Source organism: Notothenia rossii, assembly GCF_949606895.1.
Source record: "Notothenia rossii genome assembly, chromosome: 2".
In the NCBI taxonomy this organism is placed as follows: Eukaryota; Metazoa; Chordata; class Actinopteri; order Perciformes; family Nototheniidae; genus Notothenia; species Notothenia rossii.
In genome coordinates, this window is record NC_136904.1 from 93573615 (window position 1) to 93588089 (window position 14475).

At 40.4% G+C, this 14475-nt stretch overlaps 1 protein-coding gene and 1 long non-coding RNA gene across 3 annotated transcripts; one reads left to right on the plus strand and one right to left on the minus strand.

Annotated features, from left to right (window-relative positions):
- Positions 1–269: 269 nt before the first annotated feature.
- On the minus strand, positions 270–10065 carry LOC307030570 (sulfotransferase 2B1-like). Of its 2 annotated transcripts, none has more exons than XM_079667074.1 (6): positions 9855–10065; positions 5570–5781; positions 5345–5471; positions 3489–3583; positions 3155–3335; positions 270–1295 (listed from the first exon to the last, which is right to left on the minus strand). In XM_079667074.1, the coding sequence occupies exons 1-6, from the start codon at positions 9865–9867 to the stop codon at positions 1186–1188; spliced, it is 738 nt and encodes a 245-aa protein (XP_079523200.1). In that variant the 5' UTR covers positions 9868–10065; the 3' UTR covers positions 270–1185. The 2 variants fall into 2 exon arrangements, with proteins under 2 accessions (XP_079523200.1, XP_079523199.1); XM_079667073.1 differs by lacking the exon at positions 9855–10065 and adding an exon at positions 7572–7718.
- A 122-nt stretch (positions 10066–10187) lies between these two features.
- On the plus strand, positions 10188–12342 carry LOC307030571. Its single transcript, XR_013805696.1, has 3 exons — positions 10188–10300; positions 11638–11795; positions 11936–12342. It is a non-coding gene; the product is annotated as an uncharacterized lncRNA (long non-coding RNA).
- Positions 12343–14475: the final 2133 nt, after the last annotated feature.

The window sequence follows — 14475 nt, forward strand, 5'->3', positions numbered from 1 at the left end:
CCAGGGTCAAGCTAAGCCACTCCCCTTCAGACCGACTCCAACCATCCATTCACCACCACCAGGGTCAAGCTAAGCCCCTCCCCTTCAGACCGACCCCAACTATCCATTCACCACCACCAAGGTCAAGCTAAGCCCCTCCCCTTCAGACCGACCCCAACCATCCATTCACTACCACCAGGGTCAAGCTAAGCCACTCCCCTTCAGACCGACCCCAACCATCCATTCACCACCACCAGGGTCAAGCTAAGCCCCTCCCCTTCAGACCGAACCCAACTATCCATTCACCACCACCAGGGTCAAGCTAAGCCCCTCCCCTTCAGACCGAACCCAACTATCCATTCACCACCACCAGGGTCAAGCTAAGCCCCTCCCCTTCAGACCGACCCCAACCATCCATTCACCACCACCAGTGTCTAGACCCCGGGGGGTTTCATCAGATCGGTTCTCCCCTCCCGAATGATACTCCTGCACAACGGGGCCTTATCGCCAAAACTCCATTACATTCATTTGTGTATTCCTGGCAATAAATATGTATTCTTACGTCAAAACCATCTCTCCTGATTGAACTAGTTAACACACAGTGCAGTTTATTTTAAAATGAAAGATCATTTACACCTTTAACATTTATTTACTGTAGGTAAAATTATTATTTTATTTCACTATATCATCCAATGTTCATTGATAGGCAGAGTTGAGGCATTTAAAGAAAAATGTTTTGTATATTAGTTTTAAAAAAGATCAAACTCAACATCTGCGTTGGGTCATTTAAGAACGATGTTTTATATCAAACGTGCAGCCTGGTGATGCATAAAGGGAAATAATACATGACTTATGGTAAATCAATAATCAGTTTGGCCATAACACAAACCAGCTAAGGTGAACACCTGAGGTCACACAACAACAACAACAAGAACTCTGTTAAGGCAGTGTTATATGAACAAATGAAGAAGTGAGAGAGAGGGTTGCTGATGCCTAGAACTTCAAACACATCATCTTTGATTAGACTCTGTCTATGGAAACCATAAAACAGTTTAATGTATTAAGGAGTTAAAGAATGTTTGTTTGTGTTTCTCCAATTCTGCTGCCACAAACCTCATTAACCAAACAATGTGTTGTGATTAAGAAATGGCTTCTTCATTTCTGAGAACCGGTACGCTGCAGGAGGCAAAGTTAAAGTATTCCCATTTAATCCCATGCAAATGTATATTTGACATCTTTCATTTTGTCTTTGTAAACAGCGTCAAAGTACGCTGCTTCTGCCGGGGTCAGCTGGTTCTTCCAGTCTCCAGCAATTCCTGAAACACAACATGGGAAGAAAAGGAAATCCTTATTCAGTTGGAGGAATATGTGCACCTCTCTATCTTATTTTGAATAGATGTTCTTGCTATTTAGAAATACAGTATGTCAGTTTCTATGTGAGGATTCCCTGATGGTCCTGATACCATCCACCAAACATGACTCAGCACCAATGAATGCCCTACCCCCAGTGGCGGCGCCAGAGATTTTCTCTAGGGGGTGCTGTGGGGTAGCTTGACGTTTCATAGAGGGTGCTCAAACTTTAAGGGTTTCCCATTAATGCACCAGCGCTACAGTTGAATTTTCTACTGCAACCATACTTGTCAACCCTCCCGATTTTCGCGGGAGACTCCCGATTTCATTCCTCTCTCCCGGTTTCCTCCCGGGGTCATATTTCTCCCGCATTTCTCCCGATTTCTGACAAAATCAGATTTACTCAGGACTGTTTCCACTCGACTTTAATACAGCTACACCATTGTTTGGTTTCCATGGTAACACGTCTCTTTAGTAGCGCGCGCAACTGAAAGTCTGAGAGGGTGAGGCAGATAGTCACAGAAAACCGAACAAAAATCGACAACTACTCTACTCTCTGCTCTCTCCTTTCCTGCCCACACATGCTCCATCAAGGACGGTGCTACAGGCCGCAAGGCAGTGCACTTAGAACTACAATATAAGCATGTTAATGTTAATCTAACAGCTCCGGCGATCCACTAGCACCCCCCCCCCCCCCCCCCCCCCCTCCCCCCAATTTTGCATTTTGAAATGCTCCCGAACATTTTTTTTTTAAATATTGAAGTTAAAAGCATCAATCTGGTGCACTTTGAGAGCAAAATGAAGAGATCTATGGATACATCTCTCAACATACATATGAAACAGAACTGTAAACGGATTTACTATTTCTTTATAAATATTTTACAAATCACTCCCCTTTTAAAACAAAACGTTTGAGACCCACTGAGATAACTAGAATAAAGTTAACTATCTAAACACTGAGAGTCCTTTACTTCACCTGAGCTGAGGTTATCTGAGACTCTCAGTCTGACAGGAGAGAGATCTCCCTCCACCTTGTTGTTGAAAAAGCTCCTTATATCCGTTAGCTTGGCTAGCTAGCACCAGATGCTAACCACAACGATCTCCGGTAGAGACCCACCGGTGCTCGCGCACGCACAAAAAATGGCTCGTGCCACACAACACACAGAGCAGAGCTTGAATGAAACACAGAGAGCCAGAAGTAAGCTACTTCTACTCACGAGGCCTATTATGTGCAGAATCCCTCTCGCTTTCGGTTGGTTTTGATTGAGTGTCCACACGTGGACGTTTAAGGATTAAAAAACTATCCATTTGTCACTTTGCTGTTAGCAAATAATTTGGCGCTCCAGCTAACAGGAAGTCACTCAAGTGTCACAAAGTAATTTAGCCTATGGGTAGGTCAAAAATCTAATGGGTGCTGGCCATTGGACTAATCATATCACCTGTGTTGAATTTATGTTTTTGGTCAAACGTTTGTTTGTTTCACATTTGCATTGATGTAATCAATAATTTTTCTAATTTAATTTAAAAAATAATAATAATTTTCGAAAAAAACAAACAAACATATATTTCTTGGGGGTGCTGAGGGGATGGCCCCTGGCGCCGCCCCTGCCTACCCCCAAAGACATGCTGTGACTAGATAGTGCAATATTAGTGAGAAAATAAAAGAATAAAGCAGCGAACTGTCCATAAACATCATTATGTATTTCATGAACTGATCATTTCAGGATGTGTTGTGCAACAGAAATACATCAGTGTATCCTCGCTTGTAGCTCCTCCAGATTCAAATACACCTTTTGTACTGTATGTATTATTTAATGGCACTCACCTTTCCTGAGAAACTCAGACTTTGTGTGGTCCAGTATTTCACGAGGAACAGTAGAGTAGTTTGACATGTTGTTCTTCTTCACGTTCTTGAACAAACATCGGTCGGCTATCTTCTCTATCGCTTCATCGTCCAGAGGTTTCTGCAGGAACTGAGCCATGTTGCTCACAGAGTCCTTCAGGTCCTGCAGAGAAACACAGATCAGCTCATAGTCCTGCAGCGGCTCTCCCAGTATACAATAACTTTGAAGATGATTGCTAAATCAAGGTCAGAATTATTAGGAAAATATTTGGAAAAGTGATTTGAGGCAGATTTGATGATTGTTCCTGAGTCTCACCATTATCATCTGTTCATAGGAGATGTGCATGATGTGCTCTTCATCTTCAGCATTCAGCCAGCTCTTTACATGATCAAACCACGAGCCAAACAGAACTGGAAGGAACAGGAGACACAAGTATTCCTTTCATAAGAGGTTATCATAACTTAGTTTGTTTACTGAACTTCATGGCCTTTCAAGATCTCCCTTGTTAAAGGCTATACATAATGCAAAGTGCACGTGCTAATGGCTTTGATACACATGTATCCATGGTGTGCTAGCGACCCACAATGGGGACCGTCTTCTCGATTTTACTCTTATTTTGGTTTGCTTTAAAAAGATAGGTGTTTAAAATGAGCATTTTCAGAGAATGTATAAGAACAAGAATGTGTTTTTTGAACATTAAAGTTTGTAATCATAGGCTAGTACAATCCCAAAACACAACTAACCTCTTAAGCCCTGAGCCTGTTTTTCAGGTTTCAGGCTCGAAAATGCCACTAACACAGCAAAGACTATATCTTCACTTCTAAAAGGGGTAAATTAATCATCTTTTCTCTCAAAGCAAGGTTACATCTGTGAGTTGGATGTAGAATCAATATAGATGTTTTTATTTTAAAGTAAATTCAGATGGAACATAGTAAAAACATGTCAATTCTAATGTCCGCCTAAAAAAAAACATTACTTATAATGAAAACCACCCTTGAATGATGGGTTAGTAGACTAAAAGCTTTAGGAATCCAAACTATAACATATAATAAGTACCCTGTATCAAGATTGATGCAAAACAAGTGAAATTTGACCTTTTTAGAGAGGTTTAGAAAAATAAAGTCCAGGCGGACTCACCTCTGGGTAATTTGGGAACCATCAGTTCCATTTGACCTTTTTCACTGTAAAAATCATTTTATTACTTTGAATTATACCTATAGGTATTCATTCCATCCAAATACAACTGTTGTGAAAAAATTAAAAACCTACTCTGTTGTCCTCTTAGGCCCCACAATGCTAACAGTGAGGCTCTGGATTAGCCCCAAACGAAAAATGCTAACCTATTACTGCACCGAAAATCACTCCTTGCTCCCTTATTACTTATCCTAGCTGCACATCCAACACATCGTTTATGATCGTAAAGACACAGAATCTAACGGTGACCACCTCAACACTGAAAGATACAAACTCGCGACGTTATCAACAAAAACGTACATCAAAACATGTGGCGCTAGGTAGCCTACAACGCTAAAATGGCTTACCTTGGTTTTGTCTGGTCTAAACTGGTCTTCAATGGCATTAAAACGATAACAACGATGATGTAGTTAATCCATAGGTTAATATCCAATGCGGCTGTGTCCGCTTTGAAATGTTCTGATAATCCATAAGCAATAAAACTGCTATTCCGTTTTCTGCTGTCCGCTCTGTTTTCCCTGCGCTCTGGGTCCTGCAATTCCTGCTTCCTTACGTAGTAAACAATAAGTAAAGTCTGCTGCGTAATGTGCTTATGCTGGCTGGCATTCTTCATACTTTATTTATAAATGCACGTGCTAATGGCTTTGATAAACATGTATCCATGGTGTGCGAGCGACCCACAATGTATAAGAATGGACCGTCTTCTCTATTTGACTGTTGCTGGTATTTTGGGTTTCTTTAAAAAGACAGGTGCTTAAAATGAGCATTTTCAGAGAATTTATAAGAATAAGAATGTGTTTTTTGAACATGAAAGTTCGTAATCATAGACTACTACAATCCCAAAACACAATTGAGAATGTGCATGATAAGTCCCCTTTAAATCATGTTACCAGGTAAAAGGTTTTTCAAGAGTTTTCGTCCCACTCACTGATATGTATGGTGTTATGAACATACATAGCTGTAACAATCAGAACAACCTTTTCCATCAAGGAACTTGTGGAGGAACTGGGTCTGTGGGCCTGGGTCCACCAGGAAGGAAGCCGCCTCATGATGATGGAAAGACGATGTGAACACATCTTTGGGGTTCCTCGTCACATGGATGACCTGCAGTGATGACATGACGTCAGACCCTTTCCTTCACACATACTGTCTGTGATGCTTTCATCACATTGAATCTGATCCGCCTTAGTTGATATGTTTACCTTTGGCTTTACTTCAAAGAAAGATGGTGGCATCATGTTGTACTGGAAGTGAGTAGTCAACAGTCGTGGAGAGGGCCTCTGTTCAAGTTTGAGGGAGGCGGTCTGCTGCAATTCAAGCCAGGGAACACGATTCCAGTTAAGAATCGTCTCAACAGGAGCTGGATCTCCTCCACTCATGATCAGAGGGACAATCTCTTTCATCCAGATTGTACCTAAACAAAAACAAAAAATAGATTTTCTTAAATATGTATTTATTAGCCCTTGTAAAAGCAAATGAGTAAGGGGTGAGGTGGAAATGGGTATAATTTCACCTCACCCCTTACTCGTTTGCTTGTGCTCAAATTCGGCCTTCAGAATAAGATAACAACTAATGAATTACTCGTGAATTGTTAATACCATGAAAACATTCAAAAAGTTACAATAGCCAACCAGGAGGAAGGGGTTTTTCTTATCTTGTGTGCTTGCCAAATGTAATACTTCATACCCAAACACACCATCCAAAAGATGGTTCAACTATTATTGAAATCTCTGGCCAAATGTCAATCTCCACTCTGTGTCAAGTTAACTTCTTATTTCATATGATTTTACAAGAAATGTTACTATGTCGTTTGGATATTATGTTGAATCATAAGTAAAAACATTGCTTTGTAGCTATCTGTTAATTGTTTGTGCAGATTCAATACATGAAAGCACACACAATTAGAAACAATGTTTAAAGGGGACCTATCATGCAAAATGCACTTTGTGATGTCTTTTCTACATCAACATGTGTCCTCGGTTTGTCGGGGAACTCACGCAGCGTCAGAAAATAAAAACCTCTCTCTTTTCCTCAGTACCCAAATCTCTAAAAACGGGGAACAACAGAGCTGATCCAGATTTGCGTCCGATATGACGTAATATCTGAAATGTGGACCCACGGCCCTATCAGAAACGTTGCTATCAGAAACAATGCCCGACTGTTTTGGACGTAATATGGTCGGTGTTTACATTAGCATCGCTAACACTCAGAGCTAACCTGTACTGGAGAGCATGTGTGTGAAGAAGCAGGAAGTAAAAAGGAACTCACCTTGTGGTATAACCGGCAAGAGAGAAAGCCTTTGAGCTTTTTTACTGTTTCAGAAATAATCCTTGACAAGATATGGCGTTTCATCACGGCAGTATTTAGTTTAGACAGTAGCTGCCGGGTCCCGCATGAGCCCAGCTTTATACTCAAAATCAGCACTTTTGAAACAGGAAGTGAAATAGAGGGATATGAGGCATGGCTAGAATGGGTGATCTGTTTGGTATTTTGAGCAAAACACTTCATGTTTTTTATATATTTGTATATATCTGAGACCTATGCTATTGCCTGAAAATAGCATGATAGGTGACCTTTAAAACATTAAGTAAGTCAAAATCAGAGGAACTAACTTGCTGATACTTGGATCATTGGCATACAGCAGTAGGGTCATTGTCCTCAACCGGACCTCAGAGCATGGACAGAGAGATCATGGTCTGTAGGCCTTGACCCCGGATGTCTTTGAACACTGCCTAAGGACAACCCAACGGACCCATCTGAAAAAATAGCTATAGCTAAAAAGCCCATCTTTTACAGTAACAGAAAACCCAGTACATATATCTGCACTGCAATTATCGTATAGTATATTTTGAAAGACATGGGGTCTAGTTTTTAACACTAGGTCACAGGAACGATGGAGAATATGTTTTAGCAGTGATCAACAACATGTGGAATTGTTAGATTGTTATAGAACCTTTTCCCTAACTGCCTGTGAAACTCTCTGTTGGTGAACTGCTGCACCAGGACTCATATCGTGTGGATGAAAAAACACATCAGTGCTTGTGAATTATTTTGGCTTGCTCTTGTCTCATCTGGCTCCTCAAAGAAATACAAAGCAGCAGGAAATGTCTTCCTTTTCATTTTACATTTATTTTACAAATCAAATAATAAAAAATGATCTTAAGTAGTGGTGCACACATTCAACACCCAACACTTACAACTCACCTGATTTGGGATACGTCACAATGATGATATCATCTGGGCGAAAAGCAAACTCTTCAAAGTATTTCAGACTCTCTGGCGTGTGCACAGATGAGACCACGTAGACCCCCTTGTACACCGTGTATAACTCTTCCTCTGTCATAGTTTCAGGTGCAGAATCTCTCTGGATGAGGGAACTTATATAGTGGGTGTGTGTGTGCTTATGCGTGTGTGCTTATGTGTGTGTGCTTATGCGTGTGTGCTCGTTCCCTGTTTAAAAGAAAAGGCATTGAGTAAATATTTAGCCTACACTGTCAAACATCCCCCGGACTCACACCTTAATTTCTAATCCAAATGAAACATGTTTTACCTTTAACCATGGCACACTGACACTGCCTCATTTCCTGTTTGTGTGCAAGGATGTTAGAAATTATAAAACAATAATCACATGGAAGCTGTTGTTCCTTCTCTACAAGGTGGCTGTTAGAGATCCAGCTACATTATACTGATGTTAGAGAAGCAAACACGTCGTTTTGTGACTGAATTCATCCAATTCAATAAAGCTGAGTATCTGCCGGTAGAATTCTCCTGCATGAGCTCTCCTGTTTTTATTTATTATTTATTTTTAAAGCTTTTTACCCACATACTGTATCAAATCCCAACTTAACCTCTGCCTCTAGCAAGGTGTAAGGAGGACAAGTGTTTTAAATAGGGTCAGAGAAACAGGAGAGAAGCAGGCTGCAGCTCCTCACTGAAAAGGGTTTTAAATAGGAGGAAAGTGTGCAGGGATGCTCAAACACGTGTTTTTGCAGCCCCAAAATAATGGTAATACTGATTAAAAATAATTTCTAGGGCAGAAAGTATTTTAAAAGGGAGAAAAACAATTATCAAATCAAAAGTGATTTAAGTGCAATTCCATGTTTCCCCACTGGAGGGCTCCGAGGAGCGCATCACGCAACATGAGCAAAGTGCGTTAACATTAGAAAATACCATAAATAAAGGCAAAAACCAAACACGTCGTTTTGTGCCGGTAGAATTCTCCTGCATGAGCTCTCCTCTTTTAATTTTTTTTAAAGCTTTATACTCAGAATCAGCACTTTATTGTTATTTTTATCTGTTTGGTATTTTGAGCAAAACGCTTCATAGACATGTTTTTATATATCTGAGACCTGTAATATCTGCCTAACACACACATCACACATCTAAACAGCTGTTTCCTTCCCTACCTGTATGCACATGTTACTCTGTCTTTACCTCTGTGCGTCTGTTGGTATTTGACCCTGAGTGCAATGCTAATCTTCTACATATCATAATCTATTGACATGTATATAGACTCCTTGCACTATTTGTATTTTATGATATATGTTGCATTGTTGGAGGAGCTCAGGTCAGAAGAATGTCATTGCCTTTTCTACACTGCAGCTGAATCTTGAATCCAGTGTGTGTTCACATATTCTGGTCCTTATTTCTGATTCTCCCGTGTTTCCTCAGACTGTGTCAGCGTTCGCTCCGATCTGTAACCCGGCTCAAAGTCCCTGGGGTCAGAAGGCTTTCTCTGGATACCTGGGGTGGGACAGAGACACCTGGCAGGGTAGAGGCTCTGAGAAACACACCTTTCTATCATCAGATGTATCTTGATTCGACATATTTTTGTCGTAAGAATAGGTATGAACCAAATATATGAATGTTATCAGATTTATCATCACCTTTAAAACATATGAATTTTTGTTGTGGTTGTATAAAAGTACAAGAACAAACAAATTAGACAGAATTTTTGGTTAGACGAAAATATTTGATGTGAAGTTTGGAAATAATTATCATGATCTTATTTGGTAATCTATTTTAAAGAGCATTTAAAAGCAAACTGGAGGTTTATAGAAAACACACCTATTTTTATGTTTGTTTAATATTTATTCTATTTATTTAAGTGTTCGTTGGAGCCTCCAAAGCTTTATGACGTTTTTCTATTGACTCGTTTGTTACGATGATTTGTCTTTTTACTTCAAACTGAATCTACCGAACTATACAGTAAATAACCTGCCATCCACTATTTTAGGATTTCAATACATGTTGACGTGTGTGTGTGTGACTGTGTGTTCCTGTGTGTGTGTGTGTGTGTGTGTGTGTGTGTGTGTGTGTGTGTGTGTGTGTGTGTTCCTGTGTGTCTGTCTCTCTGTGTGTGTGTGTGTGTGTGTGTGTGTGTTCCTGTGTGTCTGTGTGTCTGTGTGTGTGTGTGTGTGTGTGTGTGTGTGTGTGTGTGTGTGTGTGTTCCAGGCGTACGATGCCAAGGTATTGGCTGCTTCTTACTCCGGTCCCCCATTGGATGTCCTGATCGATCAGGGGCGGGACGATTAGTTCCTGTCGGCCAATCAGCTCCTGCCGGACAACCTCATTGCCGTCTGCTCCGAGAAGAAGATCCCCGTCGTCTTCAGACTGCAGCCGGTACGTCTAACGCCTCTTTAAAGTGTCTCAGAAACACGTGTCTTTATCACCGTCATCCTTTATTTTCTCAGAGTAAATTCACTATGCAGAGCGAAAACCGGCATGCCTGAGAAGTATCCGCATGTGCGCTCATAGCATGCGCAACTTTAACCATGCCCCCAAAATGCTCTCGTTCTCATCAAGCACGTCGCGCGTTCATGACAGCATGGCGTTTGATATTAACGAGGCGGCCGCGGCAGTTAGCAGCTAGCGGCTAGCTAGTAATGAGCTCTTAGTAGCTCTGTACGTGTTTTATTTTCCTTATGACTGTTGTAAGTAAACATATTTATTCTATATCTTCTTCTATATGTGTATGAGCTCTGTACGTGTTTATTTTCCTTATGACTGTTGTAAGTAAACGTATTTATTCTATATTTCCTTCTATATGTGGATTTGAATGTATGTCACAGTCCTCTGTTTATTTATTGTTAAGAAACCCAATACATGGTTTTCAACAGTGGAACGATTTATGTGAATGTCAACAGCAACATCCCAAGCTTCTTTCAACTGTAACTGACCAATTTGGTGTATTTTGTTTGCAAGTCTGTGTTCAACATACTACTTGTAGTCATACTTGTCAACCCTCCCGATTTTCGCGGGAGACTCCCGATTTCATTGCCCTCTCCCGGTTTCCTCCCGGGGTCATATTTCTCCCGCATTTCTCCCGATTTCTGACAAAATGAGATTTACACACGACTGTTTCCACTCGGACTTTAATACAGCTACACCAGCGCCGTATAGATAGAAGTCTATACGGCGCTGAGCTACACCATGGGCTGGTTTCCATGGTAACACGTCTCTTTAGTAGCACGCGCAACTCAAAGTCTGAGAGGGTGAGGCAGATATTCACAGAAAACAGAACAAGAATCGACAACTACTCTACTCTCTGCTCTCTCCTTTCCTGTAAAATACAGGTCCAGCCCACACATATGCTCCATCAAGAACGGTGCTACAGGCCGCAAGTCAGTGCACTTACAACTACAATAAGCATGTTAATGTTAATCTAACAGCTCCGGCGATCCACTAGAAACCCCCCTCCCCCCCATTTTGCATTTTGAAATGCTCCCGATTTCTGAGGTCTAAAGGTTGGCAAGTATGCTTGTAGTACGCTTAACAAGTCTGTACTGAACATGGACACGCAAAACTCTCAACAGGTCAGTTTTTTGTTTTCCTATCTGATACCAAATCTTGCTGAAATATTGCCACACTGGAGATGTATAGTGTATGTAGTTAAGGGTTTAGTTATTGTACATTTCAATTGTGTTATTTATGTTAAATGTATAATGTATTCAATGTATTCAAAGTGTTCAATGTGTTAAATGTATTCAATATATTCAATGTATTAAAATAACTACCCAATCATTGTATTTGTTAAATGTTTATTGTTCATTGTATATGTAAGTGTTGTCTCGTGTGTATGTACTGTTTGTGATCGTTGTTGTGCCCTCACTCATGGCCTGCACCTTGACGTGGTGAGTGGGCTTTAAACTAAGACAGGCCATTTATGTTTGAAATATCATGCAAACAAACCTGCAATTACAGAATTGAATGATAGTGGTTAAATATGTTCATGTCTTGCTGACATTATTTGTTATCCTTTTCCACATAGCCTCTCAGATGGATTCCTGTTTCATCTGTTGGTTTGCCACTGTCCAGTGTCTGCCAGCTGGGTCCCTCTCAGAAAAGTGCCATCTTCTGTCAACAGGAAGTACTGTTGAACACTTGTCTCTATATGAAGCTCAGCGCAAGTTCTTTCAGGAAGACTGGGTATGTATACTTCAGTCCGCATCTGCTTATAATCAGCTCATCACGGGCGCTGTCTTTAACCTATTACATTCACCTCATTCTCCAGCAGCCAATCACCGAGCTGCAGCCAAACTTTAAAATGGTTCTCCTCTCTCCTGCAGTCAGCTGTGATTGCAGGTGTTCATGCTGCCGCCCGCCTCCTCTCCACCCACCTCCGTTCATCATATCCAGAGCCAGGAGAGCTAATCCAAAGACCTCATCACACCTCCTCTTCATCCCATCTCCTCATCAAATCCAGATCTTCAGCATCATTATCACCAGTGTCTCGACCCTGGGGGGTTCCCTACACGCTCACGGCTTTTCCCCCTTTAGATATACCATTTCAGGATCAGGGTCTAATCGCCAAAGAGATGTGTCAATAAATGTTCTTTAAACAAAATGAAGTCTCTCCTGATTGAACTGTCTGGACCCCATCCTCAGCTTTTTTCAAACCATAACGTGCCTTCAGAGGGCTTTCCTGTTGATCATGTTTGGTGGATTTTTTAATAGAATAATTGTAACCAATATTATATTACCTTTTAATCTATATAAATTGTATTAACATTTTTTGTCACTATTTTGTTCACCTAGTTCAGGGGTCTGCAACCTTTTTGACCAAAAGAGCCATTTTGCTCCTTTTTCCAAAACATTTTTTGTCTGGAGCCGCAAAACATATTTCATAGCTTGATAGTTAATAAAGTTGTATTTATTGTTGTATCAGACTAAATCTACAGGTTTTTTTTACATTTATCAGGCTATTAATTACATTATATAAAACTGTTAACCTCTAATAAGAAACAAAGAACTCCTATAAGGAGAATTACAAATAATACACAGGCCTACTTTGAAATAAATTAAACACAGCACTTGGGGAGTCCTCTGCACATTTGGAGGAAAACAAATATTAAAATGGGCCCACTTTGAAATAAATAAAACATATAGCTGCACCCTAAAAAGAGTTAAAGGTAGGTAAGAATGGAGAAACCAGCTCGAGTGCGCTAGAATTTGAAAATACACAACCGGAAAAAATCTGCCCCTTCCTTCAGACTTCCTCACAGAGCCCCTCCTCCAACACACACGAACGCGCACATGACAAATGAGGGCACGAGATCAGTTTGTGCACAGATGGAAGGCTGACAGGCAGGTAGGCCATCCAGTTACTTTAGCCGAGCCGGCTCAGATGATTGGTCGTGCTTTTTACAGCGCCACGACTTCCACTGATTAATTTTTGTATGTATTTATTGTCAAAGCATTTAATATATTCATTGCTATCGGGATGTTAAGAGCATTCCATGGAATATAACAAAAAGTGTTTTCTGAAATAAATGACATACCCCATTGAATTATGACTGAAGATCGTCAGCTGTCTTCCTCTCCCGTGTTGTTCCTCGATACGTAAAGGCTGCAGCACCTTTGACAACTTCTCTCTACATATCAAACACACCGGTAAACCAGCATCGTTTGCTGTGAAAGCATATAACTCTGTCCACACAGAATTACATCCTGTGTTCCTCCGGTACTTTACTTTGATCTATCCATAGTTCGCTCATCGAGCCGGGGGTCCCAGCGCGAGCGCCTCCAAGAAAAGGCGCTCGTGCGGGACCGTAGCAGGATGTGACGCATATTTTAGTTGACCTAATTAAAACCGTTTTGTTTTTTATTTATGTGTCACAGTATCACCTCAAAATACAAGATACGAAACATTTTAAACCGTGCAACAAAATATAAATAGTCCTACAAATACTTTTATTTTATTTCCTTCTTATTTTTGTCTAAGCTCAAGGGAGCCAGAGCAGAGGGCTTAAAGGGCCGCATGCGGCCCGTGGGCCGCGGGTTGCCGACCCCTGACCTAGTTCTACTATGCCAGCCATCAGAGGTATACATTTGTTAACATCTCTTTTAGGTTTAATTTCTTATATTTGTGAATTTCTATATAAAATGCTAATTTCTACCTGAAATACTTGTGTATTTTTAATTACATTTTGGTAAAGCTTTCGCTTTTTCAGCAGAATAAATATTATAACTGGTTTTGTTCAGCATTGCCAGCTTCACTGTTGAGCGTGATGTTGTGCCCAGCATTCTCCTGTCCTGTGCTCTGAAATCAAAATGTGGATATGAATAAAACAACACTAACATAAACACTACAATACAACTTGTAAAACTTTTGAAAAAACACAAGGTTGTTCATTTGTGTGTATACATATACAACACAGGCAATATACAAAATATATATATATATACAATTATAATGAATACAACTGTTAATTTGATTAGAGCTTTGACACATATCTTTATTGATATATGTATAAATATGACGACTTAATATATAGTCGGCCTAATAGCAAACAGCTACGTTCAACTCTTTTAATGGTATATTGCAAGTGCAATAAGAAGCTACAGGAACGTTAATCTACGTCGGTAATATTAACTTTATTTAATACAACATTTACGGTACAACATTTACATCATACAGCCCATGTAGTATAATGTTTTACAAATGATGAATTATAGCAAACGTGCAATATATCCATTATTACAGCTCCGTGGGCAGTAAGGCGATATGGTCCGTTGTTATTGAGCATCCATGGGTAAAGTCAAACTCATGTAGTACTGAACACGTAACATGAACGTGCCGGGCGGCGCGGTCCCGTGGGTTAGATGC